General features: G+C 42.6%; 1 protein-coding gene across 2 annotated transcripts; it reads right to left on the bottom strand.

Annotated features, from left to right (window-relative positions):
• Window positions 1–1,537: 1,537 nt before the first annotated feature.
• Window positions 1,538–20,805, bottom strand: MARVELD3 (MARVEL domain containing 3). Of its 2 annotated transcripts, none has more exons than XM_049864654.1 (3): window positions 20,308–20,805; window positions 17,440–17,567; window positions 1,538–3,214 (listed from the first exon to the last, which is right to left on the bottom strand). In XM_049864654.1, the coding sequence occupies exons 1-3, from the start codon at window positions 20,703–20,705 to the stop codon at window positions 2,577–2,579; spliced, it is 1,164 nt and encodes a 387-aa protein (XP_049720611.1). In that variant the 5' UTR covers window positions 20,706–20,805; the 3' UTR covers window positions 1,538–2,576. The 2 variants fall into 2 exon arrangements, with proteins under 2 accessions (XP_049720611.1, XP_049720612.1); XM_049864655.1 differs by lacking the exon at window positions 1,538–3,214 and adding an exon at window positions 6,827–8,473.
• Between the last annotated feature and the right edge of the window lie 3,405 nt (window positions 20,806–24,210).

The following is a 24,210-nucleotide window of genomic DNA, read 5'->3' on the forward strand; positions in this document are numbered from 1 at the left end:
AATCACCTTTTCAGCTGAAATAGCAATAAAGTTTTTACTTCAAGAGACATTCTGACTTTGTTTTTATGTTTCAAGAAATCTCAAAGACAGAAAACAGTCCTTATTTACATGCAGGTTATTAGATGACTAGAGGAAACTGAATTGTGAACAGTCTACCCCTGAGAGTGGCACAGAAGAGCTAACTGGACAACCTGGCCGTTATGCTTTTCCTAATAAGTTAGAACTTCAGACACAGTGGTAGGCATTGTCTAACAAAATATTTATAATCCTGTTAAACCAAAAACTGTCCATTGGTCGTCTCCCATAATCCAAGCAAGATTTACTATCTTTCACTCCACATAAAAACCGAGCTTTCCTCTTTCTGGCAGAATGAACATTTTAAAAAACTTGGTTCACCAGCTGTTTATTCAGCACTTTCAATGTGCTGGGCACTATGCCACCACCTTCTTTAAAACCCCAGATTCATGAGACATACCTCCCTATTCCAGGGTGCCAGAAATGCAGTTCTCTCTGCTGGTCTTTGCTTCAGTTAATACTAATTCCGTGATACACCGAAGGTCACAAGAGTGCATTAGTCATACGGAACAAGTTCCAGTGTGTGATTCAGTTGCCTAAATCCTGCCTCTGCTACTTAAAAGATTTGAGACTTTAGGCAAGTTATTTAATCTCTACTTAAAGGCCCAGCTTCTTTCATTTGCTAAATAGAAATAGTAGTATCTCTCGTCAGTTACTTGTAAGCTTAAATGAGATAATACAAGCAAAGTGCTTCCTTAGCACAACACTGTGCCCTTCACACAGTGAGCATTTGAAACGTTAACTATTGGGTAAGCCACTTCATTTCCTCATCTGTAAAATATGGATAATTTTGACCTGCCTCCCTCACAAGTGGTAGTAAGACAAGGTTTGCTGAAACAATTTGTTATAAAACTGTACAAGCATGGGGTGTGTTATAGTGATCAATGGGCTGCATTCTCTTGAGAGGAGCTAAAGTGCAGAACAAGATTATGGAGGGGCCCAGGCACAAAGCTGGGATCAGAGAGTGGCCAAAGCCCTCACTTCATAACACCTACATGTGAGCAAAGGTCTGACAGGGGCACATTTCAGGGAATGAGTGCTAGATGAGACTAGTGGCCGGGGGAGGGGGTAGTTCCTTTCCTTTGGTGGGGTGGGAGTAGGTTGTTTGATTTTTGCTGCTGTTAAATGTCTACCACTTGGTGAAAACTGGGATTCAAGCCACTGCCTTGAGGCTAAGGGTGGTAAAGCGGAAGCACAACAAGCTTTTTTTAAAAAATTTTAACCTAATAATGTAGATTTTCTGTGGCACAACAAGCTTTTTTTAAAAAATTTTAACCTAATAATGTAGATTTTCAGTTGATTATTTTCATTCAAGCTTTACAGTTTGTAAACATGGAATCCAGATATTTCCCTATTTCTGTATGAGGTTTAGTTTTGATCCTTTGTCTTGAATAAGCTCTATAAGAATTAGCTATTGAAAAGCAAGAGGACAATTAGGGAAAAAAAAAAACTATGAGAATGCGTATTTCTAGTTGCATTTGACATGAACTGATATGTTTGAGACTACAAAGTATAAGAATAGCTGTAAAACATGTTAGATTAAAATTACTGAAATAACTTTATTTTTCAGGTTCAATGTTGATGATCTGTTACCTTATGAAAACAACTGAGAAATTATCTGCCTTTGACATCCTAGTCTATACAGGCCACTGTGGGAGAAGGCAGAAATGAAAAAGCCTCCAATAAGTCTTTATAGTCTAGTAAAATTAACTGCTTTATCTTTGAAATCTTAAAACACGTTTAAGACAGTTTATTAACTTTATTTCTTACTATTTAAAAGCCTTATATTTAAGAAAACTAAAATATTTCAGGAAAGTGAATTTCAGGTGGATGACTCAGCACAAAAAAGTGACTTGGAATGGCTGGCAGAAACAACAAAAACATTTTCTCTTGGCCCTAATACTGGAATCCTAAGCAGAAACATGCATGCAAGAAGCATCTCAATGCATCAGGAAGAATAGCTCCGTGGAACCCAAGGCAGTCCCAGTACACTGCCGTGCAACTCTCTTTATGGGCAGAATAGTTTTCCTCTAGGTTAGTCAGGATGTAATTGTTTCAAACTCAGATCATACAACTGCTTTAAAATCCTCCTGGGACCAAATTTGCAGGATGATATGGCATGTTTCTTTTGATGACTTTAAATAGTTGAGACAGGTAAGATACTTCTACTGTAACACTGGACCTGTTACCCTCTGATGTGTAGCTATCGTCTTTCAGAATTTCTCTGGCCAGTTATTACCATTGTTACGTTACCTTCTGATGTTGCCCTTTGTTGGAGATAGTTTTCAAGCTCTCATCAGTTAGCCAACAAGGAGTTATTGATTTCCTTTTACAGTAGAAAAATGAGACAATCATTTAGCTTTGTGTTGGCACTGAAAGGAGCATTTATGAAATCAAGTATGCAAAAATAAATTTTTAAAAAATTGTCTAATGTGCAATTTTATAGGACCAGATTTTTTGAGAGAAACAATGAGGCATTGACATTTAGGTTCCATAAGATCTCAAAGTGTCCCAGACCACAGGTATTCTGGTGGATCACTGTAATTTCTGTGTTGTTCTTGGTTGTCTTTGTAGTGCTTCTGCTCTCGGTAGCACCGGAGGGCCAGCACCACGCTGGCACCATACATAATCACAAGGAGACAAGCGAAGGTGGCTGCTGCACCATCAGTACCTGCTAGCTGGCAGTTCATCCAGGTGAGACCCCTGCGGGCATAGAGCCTCTCTCTTGTTTTGCAAGTGTCCGTGGAATTGATCTGCAGGGCTACATGGAGGTAAATGCCAATGCCTGTGCAGTAGCCCACTGCCGCAAGAAGGCTGAAGGCAGCCTCCATGAGAAGCCACTTCCCAGACAGTTTTGTTAGGCTCTTGGCTCCTTGGAGTAAAATGCCCATGGTGAGGACACCCAGCCCTAGAGAAACAGCCACACCACCATATATCAGGGGTGCCCGGAGGATCGTGTATTGCTGGTCCAGCTGCCGAACCTGCTCCAGCTCAGTGCCCTCAAATGGTGAGTGATAGCTGTTCCCAAGTCCACCGCTGCTGGTGAAGCTGGCACTGAATCCAGCCAGGACAAAGTAGGAGGCCACGATACACATGAGAACCATCGCGTTCAATATCACCTCCACTATCTGTACCACACCTAAGAGGAGAGAGATTCAGGATGTAACACTGACAGCACTCACCCAGGAAAACTCTCTAGGTTAAACTAGAGAAATGCCACTGGTGACATGATTTTAAGGTCACGATCCAATTCAATTTTAACACCCTTAGTTGGTCCCCCCACCCCTTTTTTAAAATATTTGCATGATTGAGAAATCAAAATGCCACTCTGGAGAGTTGTTTGGCAGTTTCTCAAAAAAGTAAACATACGATTACCATGTGATCCACCAGCTACATGCTTAGGTATTTACCCTAAAGAAATGAAAATTTATGTCCACACAAAACCATGTACGTGAATGTTCAGAGCAGCTTTATTTATAATAGCCAAATATTGGAAACAACCCAAACGTCCTTCAGTGGGTGAGTGATGAAGCAAATGGTGGAACATGCATACCATGGAATACTACACAGCAACAAAAAGGAATGAAGTAATAATACAACTCAAGGGAATTATGCTGAGTGAAAAAAACCAGTCTCAAAAGGTCACACCCTATATGATTCTATTTATTTTAACCATCTTGAAATGACAAAATCATAGAGATAAAGAACAAATCAGTGGTTGCCGGGGGTTCGCAATGGCTGGAGGCAGGAGGAGTGGAAGGGGATGGGTGTGACTGTAAAGGGATAGCGCAAGGGAGTCTTGTGATGGAACAGTTCTGCATTAGATTGTGGCTGTGGTTACACGAATCTACACGTGATAAAACTGAACAGAACTAGACACACATGCACAAGCACACACACAAATGAGTGCATGTAAAACTGGTAAAATCTGAATGAATTCTGTGGGTTGTACCTGTCAATTTCCTGGTTTTGATATTATACCGTATAGTATGCACCAGTTACCACTAGGGAAAACTGGGTAATACACAGGATCTCTCTCTACTATTTTTGCAACTTCCTGTGAATCTACTTCAAAATAAAAAGCTTCTAAAAAAATCAAAATGACATAAAATGGTATAAAATAAGTAATTTTACTCCTGCCACCATCCACCCTTTTCTCTACCCCCAACCACTTTTCATTAGTTTCTAGCAGGGGCAGGTTAACTAGTAAGCAAGGTATGCACAGGCTTACTTGTGCTTGCTTACTAATCTGTAATGCACAATTTCACCTGTTTTTCACATCTGATATCACCCATTGATTCAACCAGAATCCTACCGATGGGGACTGGGGCTGATCCATTGAGAGGTTCTTACAAGTTTAAGGAGTATGCTTATTGGGTAATCCACCCCTGGTTTCCAGTATAATTTATGAGTGTTTTTTAAGCAAATAAAAGCACACTCAAATCTGCCTTTATCTCCCCCTTTCCCTACTTTTTTTCCAAAAGGAAGCATATCTTATACACTGTTCTGCATCTTGTGTATTCCACTTAATATATCCTAGAGGTGTGTCCACATCAGTTCCTAGAAAGCAGCCACGTTCTTTGTTACGCAGCCTCCAATTCTACTGTGTGCATGAACCCATTTATTCAACCAGAATCCTACTGATTGGGACTGGGGCGGCTCATTTGAGAGTTTCTTAGAAGTTTAAAGAATGTGCCTTGAGACAGCGGGAGCCAACAGATGAATAGGCTTAAGGTGTCCTTGCCCACGGTTAGCTTTCATTTGTTACTGACAGAAGGCCCAGACTCTTCTTAGGTGTACTTCTGGTAGAAAGTCCATCATTCTCTCAGGGTTCAGAGATGAGAACTAAGACAAAAGCGTGCTTATTGAACACCAAGGTCAAATCTTTGCTCATTACTGCCATGTGACCTTGCCCAAGTCATTCAGGCTTTCTAAGCCTTAGACATTTTGTCTGACAAAGCAAGATAACACCTGCCTGTCTGATCCCACAGGGCTGTGGTGAGTCTCAAATGAAAGAAAGTACATGAAAATGCTTTGAAAATCATAAAATGTTATACAAATGGATGGTGATGCTACTCAGTAACATAAAATGGAAGGAGATTAGTGACAGATTTAAGAAATGGGACCAATTTATGAAAAAAACATGGTTTACCAGAAAGTAGGAAAGGCCTTTAATACACTAGAGGGTCACACTGAGCCCTATGATGTTTATAAACTGGGCAGTTAAAGACCAGTACTTTGGCAACAAGTACTGGGCTTGCTGACCCTATCTTCTGCTGGGCCCACACAAATTCCTACGAGGTCCATAGAACATAGTAGTCAAGGGCTCTGAGAGTTGAGAAACTACATTCCTGTAATTCAAAACTGAAAATAACATCAGATCAAAACTGCCAACTCTCCACCCAGGCACTGTGCGCTACTGGCCATTCTCTCCCTCCAGCAGTGTGCGTGGTTTGACCCAAACACCATTCTAATTCATGTATGGCAGTAGTACATAAGTTAATCTCACCCCCTGAAGGTAAACAGGAACACTGTAGTACTACCAGATACAGAAAACCTGAACGCTGTCCTTCTGGGACTGATTCTGCCAAGACAGTGGAGTCACAGTCCATGCAACACATATCTGCTAGGATGAAATGGAATAAGTCTAGAACCTTTCAACCATTCCACTGATTCCAACATTCGTGAAAATAGTGGTCTTCTGCCAGGTGAGATGATACTGGGTATGTTGAAGGTAATTTGGTCACTGATTATTATCACAGGTACCTGCCAAGGCCTGGCCTGGCTTAGCTATCAATATCAAACAGGCCCAATTATTTTCAAGCACGCTGTTAGTGTGGAAAGATTCACGCATCAGGAGAAAAGAAAAAGGGCAACTATCAGAGCTAGCCTTGGAAGAAAGGCCTGGTGATCTACTTCTGAACAGTCAGCTCTTGAAAACTCCACGGAGCAGGCCCAGTTCTATTTTGACACATGGGGTCACCCCGAGTCAGTCTCAGCTCGATGACAGTTGGTTATCAGAGTTTATTTCTATGAAGGATAGGACAAATTTTCGAAAAGACAGCAGAGGGCTCTGTAGAGGAAAGCGGAGAGTGAAACAGAAACGGAATTTGTGCTGCCAGTTTTTCTGGTGAGACTGCTTTTGTGGCTGATCATTTAATCCTCCACATAATTATACATCTACTTCTGCCTTTGCATTTTAAATGTGGTCCTGAAAAAAACTGAGATCAAATCAAATTTTTAATTTTCTAAAATAAAAATAATACATGTGCAGTCAAGCCATGTATAAAATAAAAATTTATTTTATTATTTATTCAGAAGCAAATACTATTAATACTTTCTGACATATTCTTTAAGGAGCCCTGGTGGCACAGTGGTTAAGCATGCGGCTGCTAACTGGTAGGTTGGTGGTTCAAACTCACCCAGCGGCTCTGCGGGACAAAGACCTGGTGATCTACTCCTGTAAAGATTACAGCACAGGATACCCTGTGGGGCAGTTCTGCTCTGTTCTTAGGGTCACTATGAGTTGGAACCGACTCACTGGCACCTGACAACGTGTATTCTTTGAGAAATTTTCTTATCATATGCAAGCACATATATGTATTTCCTTTTCTAAACCCAAATGGAACTCACCTTTTAAATGTGATTAAGTTGTATTTAAAGGAATAATAATACAAACATATTGTAAAGAGAACTTTACCTCTGCATTAAAAATTTCTCTTTGGATTTTTTCTTTCTTTTTTAATTTTTATTGTGCTTTAAGTGAAAGCTTACAAATCTAGTCAGGCTCTCATACAAAAGTTTATATAATACACCTTGCTATATTCTCCTAATTGCTCTCCCCCAATGAGACAGCACACTCCTTCCCTCCACTCTCTCTTTTCGAGTCCATTCTGCCAGCTTCTGATCCCCTCTGCCCTCTCATCTCCCTTCCAGATAGGAGATGGCAACACAGTCTCATGTGTCTCTCTGGGTTTTTTTATTGGAGCCATATAAAGCAAAGAACACATTTATTTTTACCAAGAATATACTTTAATGTTCCATAAGTCATAATTCAGTGTGTAATAAGAACCCATGATGTCTGGCCAAAAGTTGCAGACTGTTCTGTTGGGAAAGATTTGTAATTCTTTTCTTCTGCATGGATCCTGAATTCCAGATGTCAGGTTTAATTCTTCATACAATGGTACCTTTACAAGAGGTACAAAACACTGAGCTTTCAAGGCAATTGTAAGGGGCTTGTAGAATAGCTTCTTTGCAACCCGGTGAATTAATCTGATTCCTCTTTCCTTGGTCCACTCTACCTCCAACTTAAATTTTACAGGAGTAGTCTCCAGAAACTCTCTTCCCCTCCAGCCAGAGCATTAAGGAAGTGAAAGAAATGGAGAGTACAGTCTGGAAAAAATTCTGGGCTAATCTGCTTAAGACAGCTGAGTTTAGAAAAGTTTGGGCTGCAATCTTGTCTCCAGTCTATGTGGCTTTCCATAAACTTTGAAGATTCTTCAAATTCACTTGGTTATCTCCCTTCGTTTAATCAAGAAGTGCCCTTTGCTGCAGCATATACCTTTGGCCTGTGGGTCTTGGGCTCCAGGTTTTGTAACTCGTTATTAACTCACCAAGGACTCCATAAACCAGAGAATGCCACTCTGCAACCAAGAGCTATGCCCACCATACCAAAGCCGTCTTGTTAGTTTCCAGGTGTTGACAAGTTCCACAACTAATTACTCTTATAAAAGAGAGTAGCTAAGAGTCACATCCATCACTTACATTGGCAGAACATTTTAAAAAGCTTAAAGCTCAAACATTTCTGCTGGCTTTTCTTTCATCTTCCTGACTTTTTGGTAACCCCTTATGGTCACAACAGCACCAAGGGCAAAGGCCACAATGCCCAAGGCAGCAAAGATGCCGGCTCCTATATCTCCCCCATGGAAACTGCAGCTGAAGCCACTGTACCCCTTGCTTTGGTACAGCGCTTCCCTCTGTTTACACACAGGAGAGTCGTAGGCAGTAGAGAGGTAGTGGAAATAGAAATACAAGGCTGGGATGTATGCCACAGCAATAAGCACGTCCAACAAGCCTTCAATCACCAGACACAGTGGGCAATGCCACGGGACCCGCAGGGTGCCCATGGCAATGAGGAGGCAGCAGAAGGCCATGAGGGCTCCACTGCAGGCCATTGCTACAGTGACTGTGGGCAGCTTCAGTTGGTAGAACTGGACGTCCAGCTGCTGGGCTTTCTCCCCATCAGCACCTTCAAAACCACTGTAAGCCCCTCCGAACTGGTAGTAGTAAATGCCCCCCAGGCTGGTGATGCCCGTATAGCCCCCTGTGGAATTGTAAGATACAGAGCTGCAGGCCAGGATCAGCAAGTTCAGGAGAATCTCCAGCATTTGGCAGCAGGCTGCAAAAAAAGGGTGTGTTACCATTTTGGGAGATGCTATTTAGTCCCTGGGTGATGCAAAATGTTAAGTTCAACTACTAACCAAAAGGTTAGAGGTTCAAATCCACCCTGAGGCACCTTGGAAGAAAGGCCTGGTGAATTACTTCTGAAAAATCAGCCACTGAAAATCCTATGGAGCACAGTTCTGCTCTGAAATACATGGGGTTGCCATGAGTTGGAATCAACAGCAACTGGTCTGTTTTTTTGTTTTTTTTTTTTTTTACTTAGCACTTGGAGACTCTTCCAACTTGAGGCTCACCTCCCCTGCATCAGCTCAGACCAATCTCTTTATTCTGTCCCCTTGGAAAGCCTGGGTGCCTGATTGGCATTTGATGATAGCTGGGAACTACAGTCTCCAGACTGTGTCAGAGATACTTTGGACTGAAAAGAGTAACTATCAAAAGAGCAGAGCAGCCTGCCTCAGGAGAGGTGCAGGAAAATGGTGGAAGAAATCAAGCCAGTTAGCAGAAAGAAAGGCGTCCTGTGTGGAGGGGCAAGAGCATGCCCCTTGCCCCCCAGCCCCCACCGAAATAAAAAAAGTTGTCTCCTCTTTATATGTTTTGTGGCTATCTCCAATTTGAAAGAGATGACTTCTCCAAGTTTGAAAAAAAATCAATGTACAGCTCAAAAAATATAATGACATTTGAAAAAAATGTGGACATTATACATCAAAATGGTAACTGCGGTTCATATGTATTGAAATATGAAAAATTAAGTTAAGCCTATATGCTTAAAATTTTAAAAATATATTGAAAGCAGGAACACAAACAGATACACATACACCAATATTCACTGCAGCACTCTTCACAGTAACTAAAAGATAGGAACAACTTAAATGTCCCTCAATAGATGAATTGATGAACAAACTATGGTATATCCATACAATGGAATATTGTTAGGGGTGTCAAGTTTGTTCTGACTCATAGCAACCCTGTGTACAACAGAATGAAACACTGCCTGGTCCTGCACCATCCTCACAGTCATTGTTATGCTTGAGCCCATTATTGCAGCCACTTCGTCAATCCATCCCACTGAGGGTCTTCCTCTTTTTCACTGACCGTCTATCAAGCATGATGTCCTTCTCCAAGGACCGATCCCTCCTGATAACATGTCCAAAGTATGTGAGACAAAGTCTCGCCATCCTCGCGTCTAAAGAGCATTCTAGCTGTGCTTCCTCCAAGACAGTTTTGTTCCTTCTTCTGCCAGTCCATGGTATATTCAATATTCTTCACCAACACCACAATTCAAAAGCATCAATTCCTCTTTGGCCTTCCTTATTTATTGCCCAGCTTTCACATGCGTATGAGGTAATTGAAAACACCATGGCTTGGGTCAGGTACACCTTAGTCCTTAAAGTGACATCTTTGCTTTTTAACACATTAAAGAGGTCTTTTGCAGCAGATTTGCCCAATGCAATGCGTCATTTTATTTCTTGACTGCTGCTTCCACGGCTGTTGATTGTAAATCCAAGTAAAAGGAAATCCTTGACAACTTCAATCTTTTCTCCATTTATCATGATGTTGCTTATTGGTCAGGTTGTAAGAATTTTTGTTTTCTTTATGTTGAGGTGTAATCCATATTGAAGACCGTAATCTTTGATCTTCATCATTAAGTGCTTCAAGTCCTCTTCACTTTCAGCAAGCAAGGTTGTGTCATCTGCATATCGCAGGTTGTTAATGAGTATTCCTCCTATCCTGATGCCCTGTTCTTTTCATATAGTCCAGTTTCTTGGGTTATTTTCTCAGCATACAGATTGAATAAGTATGGTGAAAGGATACAACCCTGATGCACACCTTTTCTGACTTTACGCAGTATCCCCTTGTTCTATTCAAACGACTGCCTCTTGATCTATGTACAAGTTCCTCATGAGCACAATTAAGTGTTCTGGAATTCCCATTGTTTGCAATGTTATCCATAATTTCATATGATCCACACAGTCACATGCCTTTACATAATCAATAAAACACAGGTAAGCATCTTTCTGGTATTCTCTGCTTTCAGCCAGGACCCATGTGACACCAGCAATGATATCCCTGGTTTCACATCCTCTTCTGAACCTGGCTTGACTTTCTGGCAGTTCCCTGTCGATACACTGCTGCAGCCACTTTTGAATGATCTTCAGCAAAATTTTACTTGCATGTGATATTAATGATATTGTTTGATAATGTCCACATTCAGTTGGATCACCTTTCTTTGGCAGTGGCAAAAATATGGATCTCTTCCAATTGGTTGGCCAAGTAGCTGTCTCCAAGTTTCTTAGCATAGACGAGTGAGTACTTCCAGTGCTGCATCCCAACTGGTATTCAATCAATTCCTGGAGGCTTGCTTTTCACCAGTGTCTTCAGTGCAGATTGGACTTCTTTCAGTACCATCAGTTCTTGATCATTTGCTACCTCCTGAAATGAACGAAAGTCAACCAACTCTTTTTGGTACAGTGACTGTGAATTTCTTCCATCTTCTTTTGATGCTTCCTGTATATTTTGCCCATAGAATCCTTCATAATTGCAACTTGAAGTCTGAATATTTTCTTCAGTTTTTTCAGCTTGAGAAACGTGGAGCATGTTCTTCCCTTTTGGTTTTCTAACTCCAGGTCTTTGCACATGTCATTATAATACTTTGTCTTCTCGAGCTGTCCTTTGAAATCTTCTGTTTAGCTCTTTTACGTCATCATTTCTCCCATTTGCTTTAGCTACTCTGCATTCAAGAGCAACCTTCAGAGTCTCTTCTGACATCCATTTTGGTCTTTTCTTTCTTTCCTGTCTTTTTAATGACCTCTTGCTTTCTTCATATCTGATGTCCTTGATGTCATTCCACAACTCGCCTGGTGTTAGGTCATTAGTGTTCAATGCATCAAATCTATTCATGAGATGGTCTCTAAATTCAGGTGGGATATACTCAAGGTCGAGCTTTGGCTCTTGTAGGCTTGTTCTAATTTTCCTCAGCTTTAACTTGAACTTGCATTTGAGCAACTGATGGTCTGTTTTGCAGTTGGCCCTTGGCCTTGTTCTGACTGATATGGAGCTTTTCCATCGTCTCTTTCCACAGATGTTGTCGATCTGATTCCTGTGCATTCCATTCAGTGAGGTCCGCGTGTATAGTAGTCTCTGTTTAAATTGGTTAAAAAGGCATTTGTAATGAAGAAGTCATTGGCCTTGCAAAATTCTGTCATGCGATCTCTAGCATCATTTCTATCACCAAGGCCATATTCTCCAACAACCAATCCTTCTTTTTTGTTTCCAACTTTTGCACTAGTTATCTATCACCAGTAATTATCAATGCATCCTGATTGCACGTTTGATCAGTTTCAGACTACAAAAGTTGGTAAAAATCTTTAATTTCTTCATTTTTGGTCTTAGTGGTTCGTGTGTGTCAAATTGTCATATTAACTGGTTTTTCTTGTAGGTGTATGGATATTATCCTATCACTGACAGCATTGTACTTCAGGATAGATCTTAAGATGTTCTTGATGATGAATGAAACACCATCCTTCTTCATTTGTCATATGATTGTCTGATTCAAAATGGCCAATACCAGTCCATTTCAGCTCACTAATGCTTAGGATATTGATGTTTATTCATTCCATTTCATTTTTGACGATTTCCAATTTTCCTAGATTCATACTTCGTACATTCCATGTTCCTATTATTAGTATTTGCAGCTGTTTCTTCTCATTTTGAGTCATGACACATCAGCAAATGAAGGTTTAAAAAGCTTGGCTCCATCCATGTAATTAAGGTCAACTCTACTGTGAGGAGGCAACTCTTCCCCAGTTGCCTTTTGAGTGCCTTCCAACCTGAGGTGCTCATCTTGTGGTACTATATCAGACAATGTTCTGCTGCTATTCATAAGATTTTCACTGGCTAATTTTCTTCAGAAGACCACAGGTCCTTCTTCCTAGTCTGTCTTAGCTCAGCTGAAACCTGCCCACCATGGGTGACCCTGCTGTTATCTGAATACCGGTGGCATATCTTCCTGCTTCACAGCAACACACAAGTTCCCACAGTACGACAAACTGACAGATGCATGGGGGCAATGGAGTTTTACTCAGCCATAAAGAGAAATGAAGTCCTGATACGTGCTACAACATGGATAAACCTTGAGAACATAATGCTGAGTGAAATAAGTCAGTCACAAAATGATAAATATTATATGCTTCTATTTAACGTGAAATTTCAGCAGGGAAGTATATACAGGCCTAAGGTTATTAGTAGTTAGCAGGGGTGGGAAGGAGGGAGAGGGAAATAAGGACTCATTGCTTAGGAGACACTGAGCTTCTGTTATGGGTAATGGAAAAGTCTGGAAACAGATAATGGTGATAGTTGCACACATGATGATCACAATTAATGCCACTAAATCGTACATGTCAAGAATGTTAAAATGGCAAGTTAAAAAAGGAAACAATGTTTGTTTTATTGTACTTAGATTTTAACTCAATAAATAACTTTGTTTTCTTTTGTTTCCCTAAAAGGCACATCTCTTGGGCTATAATATTTTTCCAGAGCTGGATTCTTTCACGGCCCTTGGCTTCTTTCTGTTGGATAAGGAAAGGGCTCCAGGTCTTCCACCAAAGCTGGGTGCTTTTCTTAAAATCAATTTTATTGAGACATACACAACAAAGTGCACCGACATTGAATACACAGTTTGATGAGTTTTGACAAATGTGTATATTATGTGACCATAATCAAGATACAAAACATTTTCATTAACCTGGAAACTTCCCCAGTACATCTTTGCAATCAATCCCCTACCCTTCCTCCTCGGGCAACCACCACTCTGCTTTCTGTTGTTAAAAATTAGTTTTGCCTTTTCTGTAATTTCATATAAATGCAAGCATACATACTCCTTTAAATCTGGTTTCTTTTGCTCAGTATAATGTAAAACTGGGTGCTTTTAAACTGGAAATTTTAAATGGTGGAATAGTTCCCATGGGTTATCTGACTCCCGCTCCAGTGAGGTAAGGCTGTCAGCATCTCTCTGGCATTTAGAGAACCAGATTTTGTGCCTGGTTCCAGTTGGTCTATTTATGAAGCTGGGTTACATCTGTCTAATGGAAATGATTCACTCTCAAGTATTATCTTTACACTCTACAATTCTTCCCCAAAATGGACATATATTTATTGTTTTCTTTGATTATAAAAGCAACACATACTTATTGTAAAAAAAAAAAAGTAGATAAAACAAACATATAATGTAAAAATTGTCTATAAGCCAACCGGTAAAAAATAACCACTGTGTACATTATAGTTTTTCTGGACTTTTCACTCCCTATATTCACAATTTTTGTTGTTTGTTTACTTTTAGGTAAGAACAGAGTTCTACTCTATCTACTATGGTATAACTTTTTCACTTAACAGTATATTGTGAACATTTTTCTCTACAGAAAAAAAAAAAATCAAACCTGTTACCATCCAGTCAATTCTGACTCATAGGCAACACTATAGGACAGAATAGAACTGCCCCCATAGGGTTTCCAAGGGGCAGCTGGTGGATTCGAACTACCAACCTTTTGGTTAGTAGCTGAACACTTAACCACTGGCTCTTTTTTCTATACAGTAAATATAAATCTACTTCATAATTTTAAAAGATGTATGTTGTTGTTAGGTGCCATCAAGTTGATTTTGACTCATAGCGACCCCATGCGACAGAGTAAAACTGTCCCATAGGGTTTTCTAAGCAGTAATCTTTATGGAAGCAGATCACCAGGTCTTTCTCCCACAGAGCATCTGGGTGGATTTGAACTGCCAACCTCAGATCATAGCTGAGTGGTTAACCATTATGCCACCAGTGCACCTTAAAAGATATATAGAGTACCACAATCAGTTTAAATAATTGCAGTGTAGAGGATATTCACTCTCCCAGTATTTTGCTCTAGGGGACAGTTTCATATCAGTATGGGCAGGATTAGGGCCCACACATTATTCCTGTTTTAGCTTTAGAAGAAATGGAAAGGAATCACAGGCTGGGAGAGATGTATCTTTTTTTTTTTTTAAATAAAATATCAGTTTGAAAAAAAAGGCCCAGAAGCTCTCCAGGTCTTTTTTGTACAGATGGCACCTCCTTGCCCACGGAAGGCTCTCTGAGTCAGCACCCCTGTCTCTCCTAAGAACCAGTAGTTCATTTTAGATCATTTCTTGCTCCCTTCGCTGTGACTTGGAGGAATCATTCAAACCTGTTAATGAGTTAACACTCCTAAAGTCAATTGCTTTTTGAGATCTTGAAGTAAGCTCAGTCCAGATAAGTTCTGAATTAGGGTATTAAATAAGTATTTTAAAAAGCAGGATTGAGAATGTAGGTTTGCGGGGAGGTGGGAACCCCACAACTTTTCAGCATGAGTACAAGTGCTCTTGGCAGTGGGAAAACAGTTGTCATCAAGTCTATCCCAACTCATGGCAACCCCACGTGTGTCAGAGTAGAACCATGCTCCATAGGTTTTCAGTGGCTGATTTTTGGGAAGTAAATCACTAGACCTTTTTTCAGAGGCACCTCTGGGTACACTTGAACCTCCAGCCTTTCAGTTAGCAGCTGAGCGTTTTGTCATTTGCCACCACCCAGGGACTCTGGGCATTGGGAAGCCATCTGTTTCCCCTTCTTGGCTCTGATGGACTGTAGCCTCAACTCCTCCAAAGCTAAAGTTCCCAATCAAGAAACTGTCCCTCTGAAATTTAAATATAAACACTCTCAAAACCGAAATCACCAGGCTGTGAGTGAGAGGCAGGCACTACTGCCTATAAAGATTACAACTTCTTTGGGAGAAAAATAAAACTCGTCAGTTAAGGCTGGAAGCTGAATGCAAATCATCACACTGAGCACTAAGCATCTGAAGGGGGGAGGCAAAGAGCAAAAGGGAGAAGAAGCTGCTCCAAATGCATACTGCGGGAGACAAGAGAGGGGAGCCTGGAAATGTGCCTTCTTACCAGGGACCTTGTAACTCCTCAACTGTTGTCCAAATAACAAATAAGCCCAAGCTACATACACACAGAATTCCCTGGTGACCTGTTACATTGTGACATTTGCACTAGACTTCTGTCTGATCTTTATTCTCAGCCTCTAAAGACTTTACCATCTAAGTGGTCATGCTCCTAAAGTGAATCTGGGACACTCTCTTTTGACTGGTCATCTCAGTGTTCCATTGAGCTTCCTAAGGGTGGATCACAGCCCCAAATTTCAGGGCCTCTCTAGGAAGCTTATACAAGCTTTGTAAAAGCTTATAAAAACTCCCACTTTTACAAGTTTGCTGGAGGAGCAGATGATTTCACTGATAAGGAAACTCAGTCACAAAAGATCTGCTCTAAGACAGGCTCAAAATCTTCTGATGACCTTTATCCAGGCATTTATTTCCTGCTTGAAACAAGTTCCTAGTGTTTAATGACTGTTTTTCTCAAAACAACACAGTATTGTCTGTTTCTGTAGATCCATAGTTCTTTATAAGCTCTCATTTATCAGCTTCCAGGGCTGAACCATCCTCTCACCGTCTAGACTCAGAAACCCAACCTCCAGGCTCAAAGCCAAATAGCCTGAAGTAATCAAAGCTAAATCAAGGTGTGTTTGGTCAGAAGCCTCAAACCCTGTTCTCTCCTCTTGGTAAGTCAATCACAGGGGAAAAAAATCTCTGGAGAAACCTGCGAACCAGCCTATGACTTATTTCTATTATTTATTTCACGAAGAAAAGGAGAAAGGACAAGCAAGTAAACCATTTCAGGCCTTAGAGTCAGATTCAGTTTCAATTCCAGCTCTTTAATTTACCAGCTGTGTGACTTTGAGTAACTTACTATACCTCTCTGAGCCTCAGGAGTTGTTGAGAGAATTAAAGGCAATGAGGTGGTATCAACATATGTTAACTACAGGGAGGATCCTTGTACCTGGATTGCTCAGGGGCCTTTAATGAAAGTCCCTTGTAATCCTATAATCACATACATCAGTACAGTCATCCTAAAATATATTTTCAGGTCTGAGCTCTATGGTTTCCCTCCCTGAGGCTGGGATGCTTTCTGCCTTAGTCATGGGCAGCTTAGAAAGTGTCTCACCAGATCACGTGAGCCATAAGGGCTCACCCTGACAAACCAGATTTTCCTCATTGCTGGCAAGGCCGGGGCCAGGTGCTAGCTAGGATGGGAGCCTTGGGAAGCCACGTTTGGAGCTGATACAGGATACAGTGGAACCTGTGAGAGCTGGAACTTGATGGCACTGCCTTGTTTTTCCAGATCTTGCAGCTTTTCCACCTTTGACAGGGTGCAGTCTTACCACTTTTCTGTAACTGTCTATTAATGGAAAATATTTGAGTCTTCCTTCTCTGATACAGGTTCCAGGTTTCACAGGTTTTACTGTATTACCTAATAAGTGTTTTTCAAACTGTGGATCATCATAAGTGTGGGTTTTGTTTTGTGTTTGTTTTTAATATAACAGAAAAGAATAGAAAACATCAGAGCACTTGGTATGTCATAGGCTAAGTACTGTTTCATGACATTTTTATTTCAGTGTGTGTATATGTTTTTGGTCTTCATGTAAATTATATTTCTTACTTGGGTTTCAGTCAAAAAAGCTTAAAAGACATTGACCTAGTGTTTGGGTATCAGATCTCCAAGGGAACTGTCTGACCTTGATCATGTGGCTTGACCTGCAACCCAATTCCACCTTGCCAAAGCCCTCCGCCAAAAGCTGGCAGCTCACAGCCAGCTCTACCTGGAGCCTGAAAGTTACCTCACCAGGCCCCAGACATGTTTGAAGAGAAGTCTGGGAAAAATCTAGCAGCACTTTTCAGACATTCTTTTTTTTTTTTTAAGAAAACAAAAACCTCCCACAAGTATAGAAATTAAAATACCAGGAACCAAAAAGGGAAGTCTGCTTGAATTTTTGCTTCACCAGCTAAGATTACACCTTCCACAACCAAAGTGAAGGTAAAGGGTTGAATCGCCTACAAAATGGCTCACCTCTCCCAGTGCACAGGTATCTGCATTTGTGGCATTCCAGGAGTCCCTCGGCCTCTGACTGGCAATATTCCACTTCCTCTTGTCCAGGCCTAGGGTTTGAGAGCACATATCTCCCAGATGCAAGTTCACTATAACCAAAAAACATACATGCCATTGTTGTTAGTTGCTGTCAGTTGGTTCTGACTCATGGTGACCCCACGTGTGCAGAGTAGAACTGCTCCATACGGTTTTCAAGGCTGTGACTTTTCGGAATCAGATCACCAGGCCTTACTTCTGAAGCACCCCTGGGTGGGTTTGAACCACCAGTCTTTTGGTTAGTATTCCAGTGCTTAACCATTTGCGCCACCCAGGGACTCTCTACACGCCAGTACCAAAATACCAAACCCACTGCTGTCAAGTTGATTCTGACTCATAGCGACTCTACAGGACTGAGTCGAACTGCCTCATGGGGTCTCCAAAGGAGCCCTGCCCTGGTGGTGCAGTGGTTTAGTGCTTGGCTGCTAACTGAAAAGTTGGCAGTTCGAACCCACCAGCTGCTCTGGGGAGAAAGATGTGGTAGCCTGCTTTTTTAAAGATTACATCCTTGGAATTCCTATGAGGCAGTTCTACTCTGTTCTATAGAGTCACCACGAATCAGAATTGACTCAGTGACAACGGGTATAGAGTTTCCAAGGATTCGGGGAGGTGGGGAGGAGGGGTAGGGAGGGGGTTTCTACTCACTGAGTTCCAGGAAGCTTTTTAAACATAGATCCCTTTATGTCTCTCTTGGGTTTGAAGTCCTTAAACCCTCATGCACTAGGATTAAAGTCCAAGCTTTTATTTAGCACAACACAGGAGGCCCTTGCTCCATCCTTTGCACTCACATCCTTGCACTCAAAGACCCACATAGTGAACTGCTCCAGCCCTCCCCAAAATGACCTGCTCTCCCAAGCTTCTGGGCCATTACAGAAGCTATTCCTCTGGAACATTTTTCCTCTTCCTCCCCCAGCCTCAACCCTTCTTACTCCTTCTCCAGAACTCAGCTTTGAGGTGATCTCCTCTGGGAAACTTTCCTGGCTCCTTGGCCCTGAAAATCAGGAGCCCTGCAGTGGCACGTTTCGTACTATTGCAATTGGCCCATTTACCTGTCAGTCTCCTACAACCACACTGTGAATACCTGAGGGTAGATCTCTGAAGCTGCTGCCCCAGTAGCCCATCCATTAAATGGAGGAAAGATAGAAATAAATTGCCGTTTGGCTCAAAACTCCAACTGCCTATGAGTGAAAGCATTCCCTCCACTCGCTTTTGAGGAGTGGAGGGAGGGGGTTTTAGGCACTGTGTATCCAGTTTATAAAAAACCCGTTGTTGTCGAGTCAATTCTGACTCATAATGACCCTACAGGATGAGTAGAACAGCCTCATAGGGTTTCCAAGGGGTTGCTGGTGTATTCAAACTGCTGACCTTTTTTTGGTTAGCAGTTGAGCTCTTAACCAGTGTGCCACCAGGGCACCAAAGAAACCTAAAAATGTAGCTCTGGATTCTCCCAGGTCACACAGTTACAACGCAAAGTGGCTTCAGTTGGGAAACAGTAGATAGTGCCTATGACTGTATCTGAGCACACCCTTTGACATTCTAGTTGGTTTTAGATAATATAACATAAACTCAGGATAGTAGCTTTCCAGCTATGTGCACAGGACAGAGAGACTGGCAGAACTCTCCAAGTCCCACAGCAGAGAGGAGGCTGACTGCTCCTTAAAGAAAACTGGTGTCAAAAAGCTGAAGTCAGTCATCACCCCCAGTACCTGTCTCCTTGTTGAACTGTAAACTCTGAGCAGGCAAGGGCAATATCACATCTGTTCACAGTTCACAATGCCTGATAACACATGGGCATTTAATAACATTTGTGGGATTGGTTGGAATGTTAGATGGAAAGGCTCCCTAAGAGGTGGTGGTGGATGGGGGACTAAACCTCTCTTCCTCCCTCCCATCCCCAGATCCTCTCCTAGCTCACAAAGTCTTCCAGAACATCATGAGGAATTACGGGAGCTCTGTATTGGCAGCGATGGCAAAATTTGTTCATTTAGGAGGGTAAGGTCTCAATCATTGAATTTAAATGAGGCTGCCCAGAAAGACTTCACAGACCAAGGGGATCTCTGCCCTTCAGCAAGAAGTTTTAGGTAGATTTAGTTCTATAGTTAAAAGAGCGGCTTCTCCCAGTTGTCTTTTTAAAATACGTATACCTATGTGGAAACCCTGGTGGTATAATGGTTAAGAGCTACAGCTGCTAACCAAAAGGTCAGCAGTTCGATTCCACCAGGCGCTCCTTGGAAACCGTATAGGGCAGTTCTACTCTGTCCTATAGGGTCACTTTGAGTCGCAATCTACTCGAGGGCAACAGGTTTGGGTTTTTATGGGACACATTAAACTATAAGCCCTTCATTCAGATAACTTTCAGGCCTTGCCACCAAGAAACAGCACTTTGAAAGTCGGGGAAGGCTGATTTTGGAACTCGGGACAAGGGTCTGGTGCCCAAGGGGCAGTCCTATGAGCGAGTGGGGGGAGAGGGCAGGGAGGAGCCCCAGGTTAACCCCACCTACCTAATCTCCTTTCCACTTCTTCCTTTTCCTGTTCTGAAGATCTCTCTTCCTCTTTACCTGATCCCTGACCCTGCCACTGCTTAACAAAGGTGGTCGCTCTTTGTTAGTCGGGTTCCAGTCAAGCAGTAGGGCCACCGGTCCTCCTTCCCTCTCAGGTCACCTCTAGGAGTGCAAAAGGGAGGAATGGTACTGTTTTCCTTTAAACCGACTTCCAGGACAGCCTGGCCTTTGACCCAGGCTTCCAGTGTCCGAAGGTTGCAAGGCCTCCCCTACCCCAGCAGCCCCGCCTCACCTGTCCGGTCCTCGGCGCCCGAGGCCCTCCTTTCTCTTGGACGGCGGCTCCGGGGTTTCCCAAGGCGCGGGCCAGGGGGGCGGGCCTGCGTCCCAGGTCGACCCCTGGGGTCCGCCTCGCGCCTGGCTTTGGAGGGACTTTTCCCAAGCTCTTTGTTTATCTGGGCGATGGCCCCCGACACTACGTCTTTCCTGGCGTGGATCTCGGTCCCTCCTCCGGTCCTGGTCCCCTCGCCGGTCCGCGTTCCGCCGCCCGTCCCCGTCTTTCTCCCGAAGCCGGTCCCCCGATCTGTCCCGCTGTCGCTCGGGGTGGTGATCTCGGTTCGGACGGGGGTGCCGGTTCGGGTCCCGCTCTCTAGGTCGGGCCCGCGATTCGCGAGCCCCCGAAGGCTCTTCCATAGCCAGGTTCTTTGTCCCGGCCCGGAAGCGACCCGAGGGCAACAGGGAACCACAAGTATCCCTGGCAGGTGGACAAGCCCGCGGGCGGGGCGGGGAGGGACACTCACCTGCGCGCACGCGCGTACCTCCACTCCCAGCAGGGAGGGCGCTCACCTGAGCGCACACGCCGACAGGGGGCGCAGCGGTGCATGGCGCGGGTCCGACAGACATGAGAGACGCTTCAGCTACCGGCGAGGAGATGTGGATATGTGTGTGTGTCTGTGTGTGTGTGTGTGTTTGGAGGGGGGAGGGGTGCTGCTACTCCAAACCCGAGGGAGGGACGACTGTCCTCCATGCCCAATCTGCCCTGAAGTATCCTCTCGGTGACTCTTCAAAGTAGAACCCAACAGTAGAAGGCCTAGGAAAGTGAACTCTGGCAACCTCAGGTGGCTGAATTTAGCACCTTGGGTTTGCTTTCACAGAAAGTAGCCATCCAGTCTCACACCACCTACTATTTGAGAACCAGCCCGTTTGTATGTTAGTATTCAATTTTCCATCCTAAAAGAAAGCCTAATGTAAGAATAATCCAAATAAAACCCAAATTTTTTTCAATGTAAGAATAATCCAAATACCTAAAAAAAAAAAAAATTAATGAACATTTCTATTGTTGTGTGTGTGTGTGCATTCTATGGCATTTAGGTGCAGAGGTTTTGCCTTCTGTTATGGATGGAATTGTGTCTTCCAAAAAGATATGTTGAAGTCCTAATCCCTGTGACTGTGACCCTATTCGGGGAAATAGGGTCTTTCTTTGAAGATACTATCAAGTAATACCACAGTAGGGTGGGTCCTAATCCTGTATGACTGTTTTCTTATGAAAGAGGAGAACAGACCTGGAGTCAGAGCCACATCACACGGGAAGACAGCATGTGAGAATCTGTCTATAAGACAAGGAACTCCAAGAAACACTTTGGGCTACCGAAGCTGAAAGAGTCAAGGAAGGATCTCCCCTTAGAGTGGACAGAGAGAGCATAGCCTTGCCAATGGCCTGAATTCAGATTTCTAGTCTCCAGAGCCGTGAGAAAATAAATTTCTGTTCTTTAAAGCCACCCACTTGATCGTATTTTGTTATGGCAGCGCTAGGAAACTAAGACACCCTCCCAATTCCGTTCAGTGAATAGTTTCATTCAGCCATTCCCTACAAGGGAGACAGTCCTTGGGTGTGTAGATCAAAGGGCAACCATTGCATATTCCCTGTATGATCTTCTGGTTCCCTCTGAACATCCTGTGCTTGGCCTCGTACAGGAGACTCTGGAGGCGGGAGACACTTCTGACCCAGTTCCCCTTCAGGGCCTCTGGAGGAGAAAGGAAGCCTGCACGGAGGGCAGAGCTGACCAGCAGGGGGCAGCACAGGCTCAGGCTGAGATGGTCCAGCCCTACCGGCAAGAGGCACCAGAGCCCTCCCCCACGGCATACCCTCTTCCTCAGTCTGAGCACTTTCTTGCCCACCTAGTCCTGGGAGACTATAGATCTCTCAGCACAGGTGCGGTAGAGAACACACAGTTCAATTTAGTTCAACATTTCCTGAACTTCACTTAATACATATGGGGCGTTAGGAAGTTGCTCGACCTCTATGTGCCTCAGAGTCCTGTTTCACAAAATGGAGATAATATCCATATTATTGCTGAAAGTGAAGAGGACTTGAAGCACTTACGGATGCATGCATATGAGGCAATTGAAAACACCATGGCTTGGGTCAGGTACACCTTAGCCTTCAAGGTGACATCTTTGCTTTTCAACACTTTAAATAGGTCTTTTGCAGCAGATTTGCCCAATGCAGTGTTTGATTTCTTGACTGCTGCCTCCATGGGTGTTGATTGTAAATCCAAGTAAAAGGAAATCCTTGACAACTTCAATCTTTTCTCCATTTATCATGATGTTGCTTGTTGGTCAGGTTGTAAGAATTTTTGTTTTCTTTATGTTGAGGTGTAATCCACACTGAAGACTGTAGTCTTTGATCTTCATCAGTAAGTGCTTCAAGTCCTCTTCACTTTCAGCAAGCAAGGTTGTGTCATCTGCATACCACATGTTGTTAAAGAGTCTTCCTCCAATCCTGATGCCCTGTTCTTTTTCATATAGTCCAGTTTCTTTGATTATTTTCTCCACATACAGATTGAATAAGTATGGTGAAAGGATACAACCCTGACGCACACCTTTTCTGACTTCAAACTACGCAGCATCCCCTTGTTCTATTCAAACAACTGCCTCTTGATTTATGTACAGGTTCTGCATGAACACGATTAAGGGTTCTGGAATTCCCATTCTCTGCAATGTTATCCATAATTTGTTATGATCTACACAGTTGAATGCCTTTGTGTAGTCAATAATACACAGGTTAAGATCTTTCTGGTGTTCTCTGCTTTCAGCCAGGATCCATCTGACATCAGAAATGATATCCCTGGTTCCACATCTTTCTCTGAATCTGGCTTGAATTTCTGGCATTTCCTTGTCCATATACTGCTGCGACCCCTTTTGAATGATCTTCAGCAAAATTTTACTTGTGTGTGATATTAATGATATTGTTCAAAATTTCCACATTCTGTTGGATCACTTTTCTTGGGAATAGGCATAAATATGGATCTCTTCCAGTCTTTTCCAGCCAGTTGGCCAGGTAGCTGTTTTCCAAATTTCTTGGCATTGACCAGTGAGCGCTTCCAGTGCTGCATCCATTTGTTGAAGCGCCTCAGTTGGTATTCCTCTTCAACTTGTCATTCCCGGCATAGCAGACCATATGATTGTCTGATTCAAAATGGCCAATACCAGTCCATTTCAGCTCACCAATGCCTTCAGTGCAGCTTGGACTTCTTCCTTCAAGTACCATCCATTCTTGATCATGTATGCTACCTCTGGAAACGGTTGAACATCAGCCAATTCTTTTTGGTACATCCATCTTCTTTTGACGCTTCTTGCATCATTCAATATTTTACCCACAGTATCCTTCAATACTGCAACTCGAAGCTTGAAGCTTTTCTTCAGTTCTTTTAGCTTGAGAAATTCCAAATGTGTTCTGCCTTTTTGGTTTTCTATCTCCAGCTTTTTTCACATGTCATTATAATACTTTGTTGTCTCAAGCCACTCTTTGAAATCTTCCATTCAGCTCTTTTACTTCATCACTTTTTCCATTTGATTTAGCTACTTGATATTCAAGACCAAGTTTCAGACTCTCTTCTGACATCCATTTTGATCTTTTCTTCCTTTCCTGTCTTTTTAATGATGTTTTGCTCTCTTTAGATATGATGTCCTTGATGTCATTCTACAACTCATCTGGTCTTCAGTCATTAGTGTTCAATACGTCAAATCTGTTCTTGAGATGGTCTCTAAATTCAGGTGAGATGTACTCAAGGTGGTACTTTGGCTCTTGTGGACTTGTTCTAATTTTCTTCAGCTTCAACTTACATATGAATAATGATGGTCTGTTCTGCAGTTGGCCCCTTGCTTTGTTCTGACTGAGGATATTGAGCATTTCCAT

This window comes from Elephas maximus, chromosome 21 (genome assembly GCF_024166365.1).
Source record: "Elephas maximus indicus isolate mEleMax1 chromosome 21, mEleMax1 primary haplotype, whole genome shotgun sequence".
Lineage (NCBI taxonomy): Eukaryota > Metazoa > Chordata > Mammalia > Proboscidea > Elephantidae > Elephas > Elephas maximus.

Coding starts and splice junctions, on each gene's coding strand:
- MARVELD3 (XM_049864654.1), bottom strand. CDS start 20,705: ATGGAAGAGCCTTCGGGGGCTCGCGAATCGCGGGCCCGACCTAGAGAG. Junction 17,568..20,307: donor GGGCGCCGAGGACCGGACAG/GTGAGGCGGGGC, acceptor TTTTGGTTATAG/TGAACTTGCATCTGGGAGAT. Junction 3,215..17,439: donor ATACCTGTGCACTGGGAGAG/GTGAGCCATTTT, acceptor CTCTCCTCTTAG/GTGTGGTACAGATAGTGGAG.